This window comes from Erithacus rubecula (genome assembly GCF_903797595.1).
Source record: "Erithacus rubecula genome assembly, chromosome: 19".
NCBI classification, from domain to species: domain Eukaryota; kingdom Metazoa; phylum Chordata; class Aves; order Passeriformes; family Muscicapidae; genus Erithacus; species Erithacus rubecula.
The window spans coordinates 3,255,840-3,272,179 of NC_136671.1; the positions used below are offsets into that span (position 1 = coordinate 3,255,840).

Below are 16,340 nucleotides of genomic sequence, written 5' to 3' on the forward strand. Positions count from 1 at the left end.
TAGCTGGCTGTGGAAAGAAAATAAATACAAGGAACTCTTCCCCCCACAAAAAATAACCTTATAGTCCAAATAGTGTTCAATAGGAAGGTATTAGTAGCAAACTAACTTGCCCTGCAGTGCCACATTTAACACTGCATTCCTTACAGGCCCGTATCCTTTATCACAGCCGTCAGATCACACATGGGCACCTATAATAAATAAACATTCAAAGCTGCGGGAGCAGCTCCCTGCCAGAACCACCTGCATCAAGCAGGTATGGTCATTCCCAGTGCGTTGCGGGTGCCCCGCCGTGGCCGGGCAGCGCTGGCCGAGCGTGCCGGGCCCGGCAAGGACGGGGGTTACGGGAGGAGCCGCAGCTCCCCTCACGGCCCGGATCCGGCGAGCCCGCCCCGCCCCTGCCCCGCCGCCATTGCTCAGCAGCGCCCCGGCCACGCCCCCTGCGCGCGGGCCGCCAGCCATTGGTCACCGCCGGGAGCTCTCCAGGCTCATTGGCCAGGAGCGGCGATGGGCGGGGCGTTTCTCCACCCCCGCTCCCGTTTCCATGGCGGCGGGAACGCCGCCGGTTACACGGCCGCGGTAACCGAGGACACCAGGGAGAGCGGCTATGGCCTAAAACAATTGTAATGCTGTGGACGCTGTAATGAATAGGAAGGAGATTCGGCTAAAAGCCTCTCGCTGATCCTGAAAGCACCGTTTGCTGTGCAAGCGCAAGAGCCTGGGTCGTTGTATTGGCGTGGCTGGCCTTTACCTCGGGTTGGCACAAGGAGCTTTAAGGCCACACTGAGAAGAGTTTCTGAGATTTTTTTAAGTACAATAGCTGCTATCAGCAGAGTCTGTGGTAACTGGAAAACCACAGAGGACACTGAGCTTATCTTCAAGGCTCCACATATTTTCCTTCCCTGCAACACATCATCACAAGTAGGATAAAGGACAGACAGACAGCCTTTGACCAAAGCCACGGGCGACTGTAACTCCTACTTGTCCCTGACAGAGCACAGGCCTATCTTACCTCAGCGGTCCTTGGTGACTTATGTCTTTAGGTCAGCATTCAGATATTCTGGATTTTGAAAGAAATTTCTTTGAGGTGACACCGGGCCCCAGGAACAGTCCAAAGTACCACATGACCACAGTATTTCACTTTTCCAAAGTGTTGCTGCCCTTGATGTCTGGTGTGGATAGTGTTCCATGAAAGGCTATTACAAGAAAACATTTATCCTCCTTATAGTGATTTCTCTTTTAACTTCCCTTTTCACCACATTCCAATGGACCCTGCAGAAGCTGCTGCTGCATTTCTTCAGCCGTGTCTGTATCTTCTACCACAGGTGCCTGAACATACAGCCATGTCTGTTTTAAGCAGTGCAGAGATTTAGTCACACGAGCAACCTCTGCCAGACCCACCTGCCAAGCAGCTGCTCAGGTGCTGTCTGTCCCAGTGTGCCCTCAGTGCCACCACTGTCACTGGGGAGCAGTGGCCGGGTGTGCCAGGCAGAGGCACAGCTCGAGCACAGGCTCACGTTAAGCACCAGCTCTCCAGCCCTGGGCTCTCCCCGCCCCGGGGCTCCCGCACCCCCCAGCCCAGGCTGAGCGCAGCTGTTGCCCTTCGATGCCCCGCAGGGGTGGCTCCACTCCGTGCTGATAATGGCGATGAGCCACCCGCGGCCGAGGCAGCAGGATCTGCACGGAGCCCAGGCCTCAATGGGACTTGTAATTGTCTGCCGAAAGGGGAACGCCGCGGGCCCCACACACAGCCCCGCACGCCCCCCGCAGGCAGCACTCCCCGCCCGGACACCACAGCATCACAAATCAGCCAGAAATAACAACCTGGCCGGGGTAGAACTTGGCTTTTATTCTCCAGCACACTTCTCCAGAGACAGCAGAAAAAAGAAACAGCTCATATGTTGAGACAGCACATCCAGCAAAACAAAGAGGGGGAAAATTATTTTATCAAAGTAAAATCAGAAGAATACGAGAAGTTTGGAACATAAAGAGCTAAACACTGTCAGTACTTGCATAGCACTAGCAGTAAGTAGGGAAGTACAGTAGATGGCTATAAAACTCACAAAAGCAAAACTGCTCCAAAAGCTCTAGTAGCAAAGGAGGAGCCTTCTGGAAAAAAAAAATAAATACAAGGAAGACTTTTTTGGTACTTTTCCTTTTTATATCCACGATGTAATGTCATCTGTTACAACATAATCCCTGCCATCGCCCTTGAAGATCAAGGCCTGTGTCCTCAGGAAGGCTGCAGTAACTAGTCAGAGTCCTGTAACTGGATGCAAGTTTCAGTAACAGTCCATGGTTCTAGCCAGACTTGAAAAGAAGAATAGCCACTTGGCCGAGGTAGAAGTAGATGAAGTGCTTGGTCTCATGAGTCACATAGCTGCCAAAATTCCTTCCCACAATGCAGTGCCAAGTGGGATTGTATTTCTTGTCAAACTCCTGCAAAACATATCACTACAAATTAAGAACTCTTCTAATAGGTATACACTTTCTGAGCAAGGCAATCAGAGGAAGAACAGATGCTCTTAAGTACTAGGATATTTTATTTACATCTTATTGTTCACCTGCTGCTTCGTCAGACACAAAAACCCCACAGTGCTTCCTAACTGAGTAGCAGTAAGTTTAAAACATTACTTTTGTTGAAGGAAAGCAGTCTTCTATTCTCACATAATTCATAACATGATTGAATCTACAATTTTCAAGTAAAAGATTCACCATTAGTTTTGTACCCACAGAGAAAAAAGTTTATAGTTCATAGTTTAGATTTCATTGTTTAGTAGCAGCACAGCTGATAAACAGAAAATTCTCTGTCACATGCTCTGTAACAACAATATGATAAATAAATCTAAGCAGTTGTGCTTTACATATTTTCGAACAAATCCTCTACAAATTCCCAGTAGTTGCCACAAACGATATCTGAAAGGTACTAAACTCTCTTATCAACTTTCATAGATACTTTCTGCATCTGGAGAAAAAAAGCACCTTTCTGTATTCTGGTCGTAGCAAACAAGTATTTCTCTAGCAGAAGCAATTTTTCTGCCGGCATTAATTACTTCTCATGTTAGAGAAGCTTCTCCACCCCAGGTATCCCGCATTTCAATGTTACCTCCACCCCAGGTGTCCTGAAGCAGAGCCCCAGGCTTTGGAGTGGTACAGCGGCACAACAGCTCCAGCTGGGCACCTTCACAAGGACCCCAAACAAAGAAATTGCCAGGCAATTACACCCTCCCCATCTCAGTTCAGTACCCCACCCTTCACAGTTCAGACCAATAATAACATTAAGGTCTGGGGACTTCTTCTTTTTTATTGTGTATTTTCATTGTCTCTAGACAGTCTTTTTTATTTCTCATGTCGTGGCTTCTGCTGACAGTTCTAACTTCCTTATTTTCCAGCTTAAACTAGCTCTTCTCACAGTGTTAAGTAAAAGTTAACATATCTATGTGAAAATTCACAGCTTGTGGCCTAAACCTTTATCAAATTTAGGTCCTAATGCAAGCAGTTAACTCCAGACAGTTTCAGTCCAATCAGCCTTAACATTTCAACAGCTCTTCCACTCAGATCACTTTAACTTCTACTGACGCACTTTGATTTCTCCGTTCTCCTGAGCTGACAAAGCAGGAAATATAATCTGAACTAGATCTTTCTCATGTATTGTTAATCCTACATAAAAGATGACACAGATGTTGCAAACAACAGAAAAATCAGTGCCACCGGGATTTTTTTTGTGCTTATATCACCACATAAGGAGAGGTGTGATTACAGAAAACTACTTTTCCCCTGCTATTTTTTATCCAGCTGGCAAGAACTGTGAAGAGATCCTTAAGATTAAGTTAAATACAATTGAAACCAAGAAGAACAAGCTTCCTCTCAGAGGAAAACCACAGGAAAGCTCAATAGAGCCCCTGTGTTTTGCACTAGCTCATCAGTTCCAGGGACAGTCAGGTGCCATTCTATCCTCACGTGGACAACGGGACTGTGGCAAAAAAAAGCCATAAGCACAAAGTACAGTAAGAAAAAAACAGCACCTAGAAAGTTCCACGTCAAGAGTGGGTAAAGGAACACATGGACATCAGCCTAAAGAGAAAGTCTAACTTGATTATCTAGCGTCCCTAGAACTTGTTTTTCTAGCACTACTCGCCTAGCAGCATTCTCCCAAATTGATTTTTCATGTGCATTGAGATATCATGAGCACATTACAAGCCAACATCTACCTTCTTTATGTGAGCAGCGATGTCCTTCTCAATGTTGTATTTCTCCAAGGCTTGAGTTGCACATTCCACAGCATCTTGCTGCATCTCTTCTGACATGTCCGCATTTTTGATCACTGCCTTTCGATCACTCATGATTGCCTGCTTGGAAAAAAAAAAAAAAAGTAAATTGGAAGTTGCAGGGGCACCTGTCGGAAGCACCTGCTGCCAAGCAGCCCCACAGCTATCGCCATTCCCAGCGCTCTCGGGCGCCGCGCGGTGCCCCCGCCCTGGCGGCCACGGGCACGGCCCCGGCACAGCCCGAGCAGCGGCGGCTCCAACGCCGCCCAACGCTCAGCACCCGCTCCCGGCCGGAGCCGCACAAGCACCGCCGCCCTGCCGGCCCTGCCCAGCCCCGCTCCGGCCCCACGCCGCCCGGGAGCTCCATCGCCCGGCCTGACGGCTCTTCCCTCCCCGAGGGAGGCGAAGAAAGCCCTGCCGAGGGCTCGGAGTCCCGTCTGCCTACAGCGTGCTGCCGGGAATATGGGAGGCGGCGTCCGGAGAAGAGCCCAGTCACTGGGGCTGCCCAGTCCCAGACTTCCCGAGCCGGACCCAGCCCCTCTCGTCAGCTGTCCCTACCCAAAGCTGGCAATGCTTTGCCCTCACCGTCGAGCGGGCGCGGCGATACCGGCGCGGTGCGGACGCAGAGGCGGTGACGGTGCGGGACGGCGCGGAGCGATGTACGCACTCGACTCCGCCGCCGCGGCTGTTTAACCGACCCGCGCGCGCCGCCGGCGCCTCCGAGCGCCCCCAGCCCCGCCCCCTCAGCCGCGGCCGCCAGCCATTGGTCAACGCCACCATCACCCCGAGATCTTATTGGTCGCCATCCGGCGCTCTTGCAGGGTTTTGCCGCAGCAATTTCTTTCAGCCCGGCATGCCTTGCGGCCGTTCCCATGGTGACCGGCCGCCGCGGTGTTGCGCGGCGGGCACGGCCTTGGGGCGGCCCCGCCGACGCCGCGCAGGCCAGGCCGGGCCTGGTGGCTCTCGGGCCCTGCGCAGTCCTTCCCTATCGCTTTTGTTTTTTTCTTCACGGCTGAGCTGCTTGAACGCAGGAGGGAAGAGGGGGAAGGAATAACCGCAAGCAGCGGTACAGGTTGGGGCTGACCGGCTGGAAAGCAGCTCTGCAGATGTGGAACTCGGGGTCTTCGTGGGCAAAAGTTGTCCCTGAGCCAGCAGTGTGCCTTGGGGGCCAAGAAAGCCAATGGAATCCTGGGGAGCATTAGGTGGAGCATTGGCAGCAGGTCAGAGAGGTGATCCTGCCCCTTTGCTCAGCCCTCGTGAGGTGCATCTGGAGTGCTGTGTCCAGTTCTGGGCTCCTCAGGATAAAAGACACATGGAGCTCCTGCGGCGGGACCAGCGGAGGGCAGCAGAGATGATCAAGGGACCGGGGTATTTCTCCTGTGAAGGAAGCTGGGCCTGTTCAGCCTCGAGGAAGGATGGCTAACAGAGAATCTCATTAATGTGTATAAGTATCTAAAAGATGGGTGTCAGAGGATGTCAGGGTCTTCTCAGTGGTGCAGAGAAATAGGAAAAGTGGCAAACAACAGGCAGAAAGTGATGCACAGGAAGTTCCACCTGAGCATGAAGAACAAGTTCTTCACTGTGCAGCTGACTGCACTGGAACAGGTTGCCCAGAGAGGTTTTGGAGTTTCCCTCAGTGGAGATATTCCAGAACCTTTTGGACACAATCCTGTGCCGTGTGTGCTGGGATGACCCTGCTGGAGCAGGAAGGTTGGACCGTATGAGCCCCAGTGGTCCCTTCCAGCCTGACCCATGGTGTGACTCTGAATGCAGCTGGTCCCTGGTGTCCGTGCAGTGTCCGTGACTTCAGCATGACAGGGACCCTCCCAGTCTCTGCTCTGGTAGGCAAAGATCATCTGTCACTGTAGCTGAGGCTGAGAAAAGTACCCAGCAAAACCAAACATATTGCTTTGGAGGGCATTCTTCGGCAAAGAACATAGAGTTTAAAGATACTATATGAGAAAAATATGAGAAAATCATGGTGTGGTCTGATGATGGTGCTAAAAGTCCCAATATGGCAGGAAAGTCCTGGGTGAGGGAGCCCAGCTCATGCCCTGGGAATGCAATCCCTGGGCTGGTTTTAACAACATGATGTCATCTCTCATGAGAACGGCTTAATTAACTTATTTGTATCTACAAAGCTGTCAGAACTCCTGGATGATTCTAATAATGTGTTGGGCAGGTTGGGGTGGGGGGAAGGAAAAAAAGTTTCTAATGTTTTCTAATGCTCCTGATTGGAATCAAAAGACCTTTCACTGCTCCTTGCAATTTATTAGAGCCCACAAACCCTCCCTCATGTTCCCCACGAGGCTTCACTTAAAGTGAAGGAAACTGCTGAGTTAGAAATCTAAAGAAAAACTAAATAAAGTCAAAATAAAGCTGAAAAAAACTATTTGCAAAATTACTCAAGTACACCATGAGGGTTGTGTTTGGTTTGGGTTTTTTGGGGATTTTTTTGCCCGTCACGTTTGTCCTCGCAGCACAGGTTCCGTTGTGCCGCGGAGCAGCGGTGGCACCGGGGCGGGTCGGTGACCGTGTCGGGCAGAAGCGGCGACCCTTGGGCTGCGGAGAACGCGCCGCTCCCGGCCCATGCCCGGCAGCGGCAGCCGGAGCGCTCCCGGTCCGTGCCCGGCAGCGGCAGCCGGAGCGCGGTTCCCGGCCCATGCTCGGCAGCGGCAGCCGGAGCGCTCCCGGTCCGTGCCCGGCAGCGGCAGCCGGAGCGCGGTTCCCGGTCCGTGCCCGGTGGCCGCAGCACAGCCGCAGCCGCCGCGGAGCGCCGCCCCCGCCCCCGCCCGGCGCGGCCCCGCCCCGGCGCTGCCCGAAGATGGCGGCCGCGCGGCTGTGCCGGTGCCGCTGCCGGGCGCTGCTGTCCCGGCCCGCCGGCGCTGTGCGGGCGCGCCGCGGCTTGGCCGCGGGGCCGGAGATGCACTTCGGCTTCCAGACCGTGACGGAGGAGGAGAGGAGGGAGAAAAGTGAGGGCGGCGGCGGGAGAGGGCGGGCTGGGCCCCGAGCCGAGCTGCGCTCCCCGGCAGCCGGTGATGGTTCTCCAGGGTGCTGGGGACGTGCTTGTTTGAGGCGGTACCGGGAGTCTCGGTATCGCTGTTACTTCCCTCAGCTTGGGAAGGCTGTGTTTCTCCACAGACCTTTGTCAGTCAACAGGCTCAGTAGGATTCAATTTTATTTTTTTTTAATGAGTTTCCGTGTGGTATTTTTCAGCCCCACGTAATGACAAACCTCCACAGGGCAATGAAGGACATATTTTACTTAGACTTAGCGTTTGGAAGTAAATTGCCTCTCATTGCCGTGTCCTTTCTTTGCAGTTTATCAGGTCTTTGAGAATGTGGCCAAGAAATACGATGTAATGAATGATTCAATGACTCTAGGCATTCATCGGGTGTGGAAGGATATCCTCGTGCATAAAATGAACCCTTGCCCAGGAACACTCCTCCTTGATGTTGCTGGGGGAACAGGTAAATAATTTTGGTGAGTGGCCCATGACAATGCCACACTTCTTCAGCTGTTTGAGTCTGCTCACAATTACATTGCCTGCTGGGGTTTCTTTCTCACCTTTAGCTCCATCTTTAAAACTGGTGAAGCATTTACTTGACTTTCCCAGAGAAGGGTTGGGAACTGATATCTTTGTGTTTTGTAATGTCTTGCTTTAGGATCTGAAAGTGTTATAGTCCTGCCATGATATGTTATGGAAAACTATGAATTTGTAGAATATCATGGACTCTTTGATTTTAGTAAGTTCCCTTTTTGTCTATATACATGTGCACACACTCTTTCTGTGGCTATGCAGTGTGTCTGAGGGGGTGTTTTTATAAATATATGTGACTAAAAAGAAATAGTAAGTCAGTTGGATGTTCAAAGCCTTATGTTTCAACTTCCTGGAGTCATAAAATATTCCAAAATATGTATCTTTCTTTTTAAACAACTGCAGGTGACATTGCCTTTCGATTCATTAATTATGTTCGCTCTGTACGACAACGCCAGCTCCAGAGGAAGCTCAAGCACCATCAGAATTTGTCATGGCAGCAAATTTTTGAGAGTTACCAGAAAGATGAATTTAACTCACTAGGGGATTCCCAAGTGGTGGTCTGTGACATCAACAGGGAAATGTTAAAAGTTGGGAAGCAGAAAGCAGAGCATCTTGGCTACTCTGAAGGTAAATAATGCATTGTACCATGGCAGCAACATTCCTGATAGCAAGAAATTGTAAGGGACAGAGATTTTTTTGGTGTTTCCCTGTGGACATTCACCAAGAGTGGGAACTGTGCTTGGGGAAAAGGAACATGAATTGCACAATCACTGATTTTGTCTGCTTGCCAGTGGAGGTCCATGCCTCACAGATAGATATGGTCCTGATCTTTTGGGGACTAGGAAGCAACACAGCTGCAACTGCATCACATACTGATAGTTCTGCTGGAGGGAGTGTGGCTTTTCATGTTCCTCAACCTGTGGAGCTTTCTACCAAAATGTGTTAAGTCTTTTGGCCATTGCTGCATGGCAAGATGTTAGTACTCGTCTATAGCTACACTTTCAAACAGAGATTCTCTTTTTACAGCTTTGTCACAAACAAATGGCTGCCAAAAGTGCTTTCCACTGTGATGCAAGTTCTGGGTAAAATCTTTGTGGCACACACAATGTGTATGTGCAGAACAGTGTTTTGACTGATCTGCAAAATTAACTATCTTGAAAGATTCATGAGTGTAGGCCAAGATGTCTCTCCTCAGCAAAACTGCAAAATGGAAACATTTATTTTCAATTTCACTTTTAAAATAATCAATTCCTTCTAGAATGGGTATGTTCTAGCCTTTCTGGAGCAGTTTGAGTACAGTTCTGTGGCTTGTCTTTCACTGCAGGCTTGTCCTGGGTACTTGGGAATGCTGAAGAGTTGCCCTTTGATGATGACAAGTTTGATGTTTACACAATTGCCTTTGGAATCCGAAATGTAACTCGTATTGATTTGGTGAGTTACTATAGTGTATCCTGACATGGGGTCCTTATGATTTTTTATTCTACAAAGGAAGCAAAGTAGGAACTCCTTTGAATAAAGGAAGATCCTAGTCTATTCTTGAAACATTCAAAATAAGTGGCATCTTGTTTGAATGGAAAATGCAATTAAATGCCTCACCTTTGTCATAAAAAGGTAGATTTATACCAGTTGCACCCAATCTTTCCAGCTTGGCAAGCCACACAGCCTCTTCCTAAGGCAAAGGGCTGGATGCTACAGTCACTCCCCACCTTCTCCTGACCTATGGCATGGCTGGATCTACACATGTACAGGGCAGTCAGACTGCATATGTCAAAATCTTCCTGCAGCACCTGATCTAAATCCCACCAACAGTGTGTGCAGTTCTTCCTGTCCCCTTCTGTTTCCATGGCTGAGCCAACACAACTGCCAGAGCAGAGTGGGGAGGAGGCTGCTGCCCCCACTGCTGTTGTTCAGCTCACTTCTGCTGTCTTTACACTGGCTGGTGGCAGAGCTCCCTATAAAGAACAAGTATGATTTCAATTAGGATAAGTAGTACTCTTTGTTCTGAATTATCTCTGTCCTTTGAGAAGGACTGGCTGTTGTGGGGGTGACACCTGTCCGGATGCACTAGTTGTCTGTTTTGGAGGAGTCTGTTACAACCTTGGCAGAGCCCTGTGGAAGGTGGAGCATTTGGATCCAAACCACCTTGAACCATGTGCCTTTGAACTTAATGTGTGTGGCTTTTCCTGGTGCTTTGTCTGCACCCTTCCAAAGCACAGGCTCTTTGCTTTCATGCATGCAGCAGTCTGGTAGCACAGCTCCCTGGAGACCTGATACCAAACTCACCCAAGCTGCCAACTCTTCTGCAGAGCTCCTGTGTAGTGTTTATATTTTATCCTATAGGAACAGGACAGTTGAAGTCAAACAGATGTACAGCCTTCAGAGGTGCTGGAATACAGCTCTGCTCCTGTATGATAGAACACAGATTTTTAAACAGGCATTTGTCTAGATTCTTGTTAGGTGTTCTGTTTTCATGCAGGATGGAATTTTCAAAGTAGCCAAAGATTTTCTTCTTCTTTCTCTTTCCTTCCTGTTCTTACACATTGCTCATCTGAAACCCAGTATCATTCCTTCTTTGAACCTTTGGGTGTGCCTCACAGTAAAATCTTTTCTTTTGATTTAAAAAAAAAATTATCGTGCCCGTTTTTGATTTTCAGTTTCTTGTAGCTGAGTCACCTTCTCCCTTTTGTGTTTGGTCTGTAATTACAAGAGCTCTGCCAACAAACTTTCATCAACTGCAAACGGGGAAAGAAAAGAAAATTGCAAACCCAACATCACAGTTTTGACACAAAGCCTTGTAAAAATCTATTTATGTTACAGCAGGAGTATTTGTGGTTTGGGTTTGTGGCACATTTGGTTTATGGCTTTTTTGACTTGTCTTGGGATGCTTCTCTACAGTAAATATTGGAGATTGCCAGTCAGGATACTCTTCATTCCCCTCAGTTCATCAGAGTTGCATGATAATATCACATGGCATGATAATAGGCAGGTGCTGTTCTACAGAATCAAACTTATCCCATCTGCTTTGTCTCAGGCACTTCAAGAGGCCTATCGTGTGCTGAAGCCAGGAGGAAGATTTCTCTGCCTTGAATTTAGTCATGTCAGCAACCCTCTTCTTTCCAGGTAGGAACATGGTGATGCTTAATGCCAGGTCACAAGGCTCTCTTGTTTGTCCTGACAGAATAAGAGGTGGAGACACTTTGAGACCACATCTTGGTGCACTTTTAAAGTCGGCTGCATAGCACAGTGGTACAGAGACCAGCTCGTGTTGGAGAGGATTTAAATTTCTATGTTTCTATTAATGTGTGTTTACCATCTCTCCATGCAGGCTCTATGATCTCTACAGTTTCCAGGTTATCCCTGTTCTGGGTGAGGTTATTGCTGGTGACTGGAGGTCTTACCAGTATCTTGTGGAGAGCATCCGACAGTTCCCCCCTCAGGTAAGACAGGATTTCCCCAAATTCACTGACACACAAAACACACAAAAATTCCAGCATAATCTTGTGGCCAGCTGGTTTACAGGCCTCCAGGTTGTTAATAATTATGGCACTTATTTTTCAGGAGGAGCTGAAGGCAATGATAGAAGATGCAGGCTTTTTCAAAGTGGACTATGATAATTTAAACTTTGGTATTGTTGCCATTCACTCAGGTTTCAAACTGTGAGTCTGTGTAGCAAAACACCAGAAGTATAATTTTCATGAGAGATATGAAAGCTGTGGAATTTTCACGGTATCAAGAGGAGTTCTAAGAACTTGTGCAGCAGATACTTGCTCAGCAGCCAGACTCAGAAGAACACAAGTTACCTCTCCCCACCAAGAAACCTGTGAAGTGACTCCAGTGGTGTTTCTTAGAGGATATGACCAAAACCAAGTGCTAACAAGTGAAGCAAGTTGGCAGTGGGTGTGGATACAGTAATAGACTGATTAATCTCTAAGTAAGATGCCTTTCTTTTTACTAAGCTTTAAGGAGGATATTATACTTGTGAGAAGTACCTTGGATTTATGAAGTAACTATGGACTTTAATGAAGCTGTTATTATCTTTGTCATATGAAGTTTAAGGATTTTTTCCCATGACTCCTTTACTTCTTTCAAAGGCAGAAGGAAGTCTTATGAAATAAAAGGGCTCTGCAGCAACTTTTTTCCACTTAAATCAGTCTTGTAAGAATGTTTCCTAAGAAAGGATGGATTTGGTGTGTGGGAAAAGAGGTGGGGATGTTCATCCTTCATTCACATGGCAATAAAGAGGGTAATGCAAGAGGGCAAAGGGATAAACTTGTTCCAGCAGTTTTATTAGCAAAGAAGCCATCTTCTGAGGGAAAATAAATACAAGGAAGACATTTTTGCTTTTCTATATAGCCACAATGAAAATACCAGGCGCTACAGCAAAATCCCTGACCATTAACAATGCAACAAAACACCTGAAGATCAAGATGTGTTTCTCCAGGAAGGCTGAAGGTGGGAATCAGTGTGCAGTCCTGTACCCAGGTGCAAGTTTCAGTAACAGTCCATGGTTCTAGCCAGACTTGAAAAGAAGAATAGCCACTTGGCCGAGGTAGAAGTAGATGAAGTGCTTGGTTTCATGAGTGACATAGCTGCCAAAATTCCTTCCCACAATGCAGTGCCACGTGGGATTGTATTTCTTGTCAAATTCCTACAGAATAGAGAATTAGAAAGTCAGCATTTTCATGGTAATTATACTGATATTGTCTAACAGTTGGGGAGGTTTTTTTGGCAATGATCTGTCACTTGTTAACAAGTATCACTTTTGGAAGAAAGCAATTAAGGAGCAGCATATGCTCTTCAAGCACAAGGATCATCTGTCACTTTATAACTCATCTGCTGCTTAGTCATACAAAAAAAAAAAGGTGCTTTGAAGCAGAGCAAGAAAAAGCTGAAAACATATGTTTGGGGAGATAACTTTTCCCCTAAAATCATGTCATGATCTCAAACAATAATTTCGAAGAATGTGTCTGCTTGTTCTGAATCTCCAATGAAAATGGCATTTTGACTTCATTAGCTATTTTTTGCAATAAGGATTCTGAAAGGACACTTGATGGAAAATTCTCTGCCACATCCCTGACACTTGGTCATGAGATGATGATATGCTGCTGGCAGGAGCCTGCTACAAATAAACTCCTGTGTACAGGCCTACAGCAAACAAACCCATGCAGTCAGTGGATTTATACTGCAGTACCTAACAGCTGTGAGCTGAAGAGATTTTTGTGAGGATATGAAAGTTTCTGTTCTACTCCTTCAGCTCCTTGCAGCTCAGTCAGGCTCCCAGTAGGAGTCAAGAGAGAAAATGTGACAAACAGTAAGCTATGAACCATCTGTTCAGCATTAGCATGAACAGCTTGTCTTGTGGTGGGAAAGAGAAAAAAACCAAACCCACTTATTACATGGTCTGCAAAGCACCACTCTTTAAATAGGCTGCACAGAGCCCATGTTCTGTACCAGCTCATCAGTCACAGGGACAGCCAGGTGCCACTCTGCTCAGCTGGATAATGGAACAGTGGCAGAAAAGGTGGAAGGCACTACAAGAGAAAGGCAGAAGGACCTAGAAAGGTCCACAAAAAGGGTGGGGAAAGGAACAGAAAGATAATCTACTGCCTCTAGAACACGTTTCTTTAGCACTACTTGCTTAGCAGCATTCTCCCAAATTGATTTCTCACGAGCACATTACAAGCCAACATCTACCTTCTTTATGTGAGCAGCGATGTCCTTCTCAATGTTGTATTTCTCCAAGGCTTGAGTTGCACATTCCACCGAGTCTTGCTGCATCTCTTCTGACATGTCCGCATTTTTGATCACTGCCTTTCGATCACTCATGATTGCCTGCTTGGAAATAAAAAAAAAAAAAAGTAAATTGGAAGTTGCAGGGGCACCTGTCGGAAGCACCTGCTGCCAAGCAGCCCCACAGCTATCGCCATTCCCAGCGCTCTCGGGCGCCGCGCGGTGCCCCCGCCCTGGCGGCCACGGGCACGGCCCCGGCACAGCCCGAGCAGCGGCGGCTCCAACGCCGCCCAACGCTCAGCACCCGCTCCCGGCCGGAGCCGCACAAGCACCGCCGCCCTGCCGGCCCTGCCCAGCCCCGCTCCGGCCCCACGCCGCCCGGGAGCTCCATCGCCCGGCCCGACGGCTCTTCCCTCCCCGAGGGAGGCGAAGAAAGCCCTGCCGAGGACTCGGAGTCCCGTCTGCCTACAGCGTGCTGCCGGGAACACGGGAATATGGGAGGCGGCGGCCGGGGAAGAGCTCAGGTACGGGGGAGCCGCGGGGTCCCGGTGCCGGGATGCCGAGTCTCTCGGGGAGCTGCCCGCGCCCCTCGCTCACCGTTCGGGCGCTGCGGGACCGGCGCGGTGCGGAGCTGACAGCGCTGCGCTCTGGTCCGTGCGCGCCTCGCAGCGCCTCTGCCCCGCCCCCTGCGCTCCGGCCGCCCCCATTGGCCACCGGCACCGCCTCCCGGGCGCCCATTGGCCAGCGCTGCCGCTCCCCGAGCGCCCATTGGCTGCGGCGCGGGGCTCGGCAGGGTTTTACCGCCGCGTTGTCTTGCGGCCCGGGATGCCCCGCGCCGCGTCCGTTCCCATGGCGACCGGCGATGCGGGAGGTAACGGGAGCACAGGGCGCGTGTTTGGGATGGTCACGTAGATTTGGGCTGTGTATGGAAAACTTCCAGTCCTGACTCCCGTTCTACTGGTCTGCTGCGCCAGAGGCGGCTTAGTTGGACGTTTAGAAGGAATTTCTTCACAGAATGGGTGATTAGATGTTGGAAGGGGCTGCCCAGGGAGGTGGTGGTGTCACTGTCCTGGAGGTTTTTAAGGAAAGACTGGACAAGACATCGAGTGCTGTGGTCTGGTAGACATGGTGGTTTTCAGTCACTGATTGGACTCGATGATCTCAGAGGTCTTTTCCAATCTAATTCTGTGATTCTGTGTGGCATCATCAACTGATCCTGAGTAAAAAACCTGTTCCTTAAAGTATGCTTAGTCTCCAAGGCATTGTAATGCGTCCACCAGCTTCTGCAAAACACCTTTCTGTAGTTGATATATGGGCCCCAAAAACCATTTTATTACTTGCCTCAGCCTGGATTACATAGATGCTGAATTTAACCAATAATCTCTGCAACAGACTTTGTTTCTCTCTGGAAAAAGCTCTTGTTGGGAATAGCCCTTTCAATAGTATGTGATATTACTGGAAGAATACTGGGATATTATCTGGGGCAGCTGTTTCAGTAATATGCCCTTTACTGGGAGTGAAGCCAACCCATGTCTAGGGAAGGAGTCCCACAGCTTGTGAATGGCACCTGTCCTGTTTTCAGTTGTGTCTTTTCAGGTCACACCAAGTGACCTGTAATAGAAATCTCTGTCCCATGTTTACCAGGTAGATCAAGTTAGCTGCAAACTTTGTTCCTTTAGTGAACCAAATCTATCAGACTTTCACATCATCTTTTGCAGACCTTGCTATTTTTGCAACTCTTGCCTTTTTTTGTTTGTTTGTGTTTGGTTTGGGGGTTATTTTGGTAGGTTGGTTTTGTTTGGGTTTTTATTGTTTAAATGAAGCAAGATGTTTTGGTAGATCCTCAGTGCTCTGTTTTCTTAGTTTCACTCTCCCTGGGGCACTTTCTGCTTACACTCTTGTCAGCAGATAGAACACTGCTGTTGAGTCTTCCACACTGGTGATCTGTTAATAACAGGACTCTGAACCATGCAAACAACACAGGATGACTTAAAAGAGGTTTTCAAATACTGGTTGGTAGGATTCCCATTTCCTTGTAGAAATTTCAAAAAAGCCACGTCAAGAGCAGTCATTCACCTCACTTGAAATGTAAATATTTTGCACATTCATGCAGTGTAGTTACCTGCTCAGTGTCATTTAGAGCAAAAGCAGTGTAACTGCAAGCAACTCTTGGTTTTTGAAAACTCTAAGGCAACCTCAGAAAAATATACTGTCCCCAGAAATATTGAAACTGCATAATGTAATACTTTTGTCTCTCTAGAATATCTCAGGAATAACTCCTGACTACCAGGTTTTAGCATTCCAATTAGAGATACAGTTCACAACTTTGCTTGTGTGTTAGAAACATGAAGAAGTTTTGGTCTTGGGGCCAAAGTAAGTAATTCATTTCCAGAACTGTGTTCAGTATCTGCAGCATTTGCAAGTAGTTTTTTGAGTACTGGACAGTTTTGTGCTGACAGAATGGAACCATTTAACAATCTTCCAAATGCTTCCACTGAACTTCAGAAACGCCCATGGATCTCTGAGGAGGTGGTTGTGTTTGGTAGCTGCAGGCAAATTTCTGTGCATTTATTAAGAAATGGTTTGCTGAAGGAACAATTGTGATGACGACTGCAGGAAATGTCAGTGTGGGTGAGATACACGTCGTTAATGAGAAACATTAAAGCCTGAGATACATTAAAGTCCTAACTTGTTAATCAAGAATATAAAAGTGCAGTTTCCTTCAGGACAGAGCTGCAGGGAAAGGCAGAACAAATAAGCACAGGAGATGATAGCAGGGGTAGAGGAGGTGCTGAAGAAAACTG

General features: G+C 48.3%; 3 protein-coding genes across 7 annotated transcripts; 1 reads left to right on the forward strand and 2 right to left on the reverse strand.

The window, feature by feature from the left end:
* Window positions 1–1,826: 1,826 nt before the first annotated feature.
* On the reverse strand, window positions 1,827–5,060 carry LOC306810120 (dynein light chain 1, cytoplasmic-like). Of its 2 annotated transcripts, none has more exons than XM_079322282.1 (3): window positions 4,851–5,060; window positions 4,209–4,346; window positions 1,827–2,436 (listed from the first exon to the last, which is right to left on the reverse strand). In XM_079322282.1, exons 1-3 carry the CDS (start codon window positions 5,043–5,045, stop codon window positions 2,299–2,301), a joined length of 471 nt encoding a protein of 156 aa, XP_079178408.1. In that variant the 5' UTR covers window positions 5,046–5,060; the 3' UTR covers window positions 1,827–2,298. The 2 variants fall into 2 exon arrangements, with proteins under 2 accessions (XP_079178408.1, XP_079178407.1); XM_079322281.1 differs by having other exon boundaries at window positions 4,209–4,349.
* A 2,004-nt stretch (window positions 5,061–7,064) lies between these two features.
* On the forward strand, window positions 7,065–11,953 carry COQ5 (coenzyme Q5, methyltransferase). Of its 2 annotated transcripts, none has more exons than XM_079322259.1 (7): window positions 7,065–7,237; window positions 7,586–7,735; window positions 8,209–8,433; window positions 9,131–9,237; window positions 10,838–10,926; window positions 11,132–11,243; window positions 11,365–11,953. In XM_079322259.1, exons 1-7 carry the CDS (start codon window positions 7,090–7,092, stop codon window positions 11,464–11,466), a joined length of 933 nt encoding a protein of 310 aa, XP_079178385.1. In that variant the 5' UTR covers window positions 7,065–7,089; the 3' UTR covers window positions 11,467–11,953. The 2 variants fall into 2 exon arrangements, with proteins under 2 accessions (XP_079178385.1, XP_079178386.1); XM_079322260.1 differs by having other exon boundaries at window positions 11,334–11,649.
* Window positions 11,954–12,071: 118 nt separating this feature from the next.
* Window positions 12,072–15,033, reverse strand: LOC306810122 (dynein light chain 1, cytoplasmic). 3 transcript variants are annotated; one of them, XM_079322285.1, is made up of 3 exons: window positions 14,134–15,033; window positions 13,501–13,641; window positions 12,072–12,454 (listed from the first exon to the last, which is right to left on the reverse strand). In XM_079322285.1, the coding sequence occupies exons 1-3, from the start codon at window positions 14,272–14,274 to the stop codon at window positions 12,317–12,319; spliced, it is 420 nt and encodes a 139-aa protein (XP_079178411.1). In that variant the 5' UTR covers window positions 14,275–15,033; the 3' UTR covers window positions 12,072–12,316. The 3 variants fall into 3 exon arrangements, with proteins under 3 accessions (XP_079178411.1, XP_079178410.1, XP_079178412.1); XM_079322284.1 differs by having other exon boundaries at window positions 13,501–13,638; window positions 14,089–15,031; XM_079322286.1 differs by having other exon boundaries at window positions 13,501–13,638; window positions 14,134–15,025.
* Between the last annotated feature and the right edge of the window lie 1,307 nt (window positions 15,034–16,340).

Excerpts from the sequence above, each read along its gene's own strand:
- LOC306810120 (XM_079322281.1), bottom strand. The coding sequence starts at position 5,045 with ATGGTGGCGTTGACCAATGGCTGGCGGCCGCGGCTGAGGGGGCGGGGC. Across the intron at positions 4,350-4,850 it reads ATCGCCGCGCCCGCTCGACG|CAGGCAATCATGAGTGATCG; the intron begins GTGAGGGCAAAG and ends TTTTTTTCCAAG. Across the intron at positions 2,437-4,208 it reads TCGCTGCTCACATAAAGAAG|GAGTTTGACAAGAAATACAA; the intron begins GTAGATGTTGGC and ends TATGTTTTGCAG.
- COQ5 (XM_079322259.1), top strand. The coding sequence starts at position 7,090 with ATGGCGGCCGCGCGGCTGTGCCGGTGCCGCTGCCGGGCGCTGCTGTCC. Across the intron at positions 7,238-7,585 it reads GGAGGAGAGGAGGGAGAAAA|TTTATCAGGTCTTTGAGAAT; the intron begins GTGAGGGCGGCG and ends CTTTCTTTGCAG. Across the intron at positions 7,736-8,208 it reads TGATGTTGCTGGGGGAACAG|GTGACATTGCCTTTCGATTC; the intron begins GTAAATAATTTT and ends AAACAACTGCAG.
- LOC306810122 (XM_079322284.1), bottom strand. The coding sequence starts at position 14,274 with ATGGGCGCCCGGGAGGCGGTGCCGGTGGCCAATGGGGGCGGCCGGAGC. Across the intron at positions 13,639-14,088 it reads CCGAGAGACTCGGCATCCCG|GCAATCATGAGTGATCGAAA; the intron begins GCACCGGGACCC and ends ATTTCCAAGCAG. Across the intron at positions 12,455-13,500 it reads TCGCTGCTCACATAAAGAAG|GAATTTGACAAGAAATACAA; the intron begins GTAGATGTTGGC and ends TCTATTCTGTAG.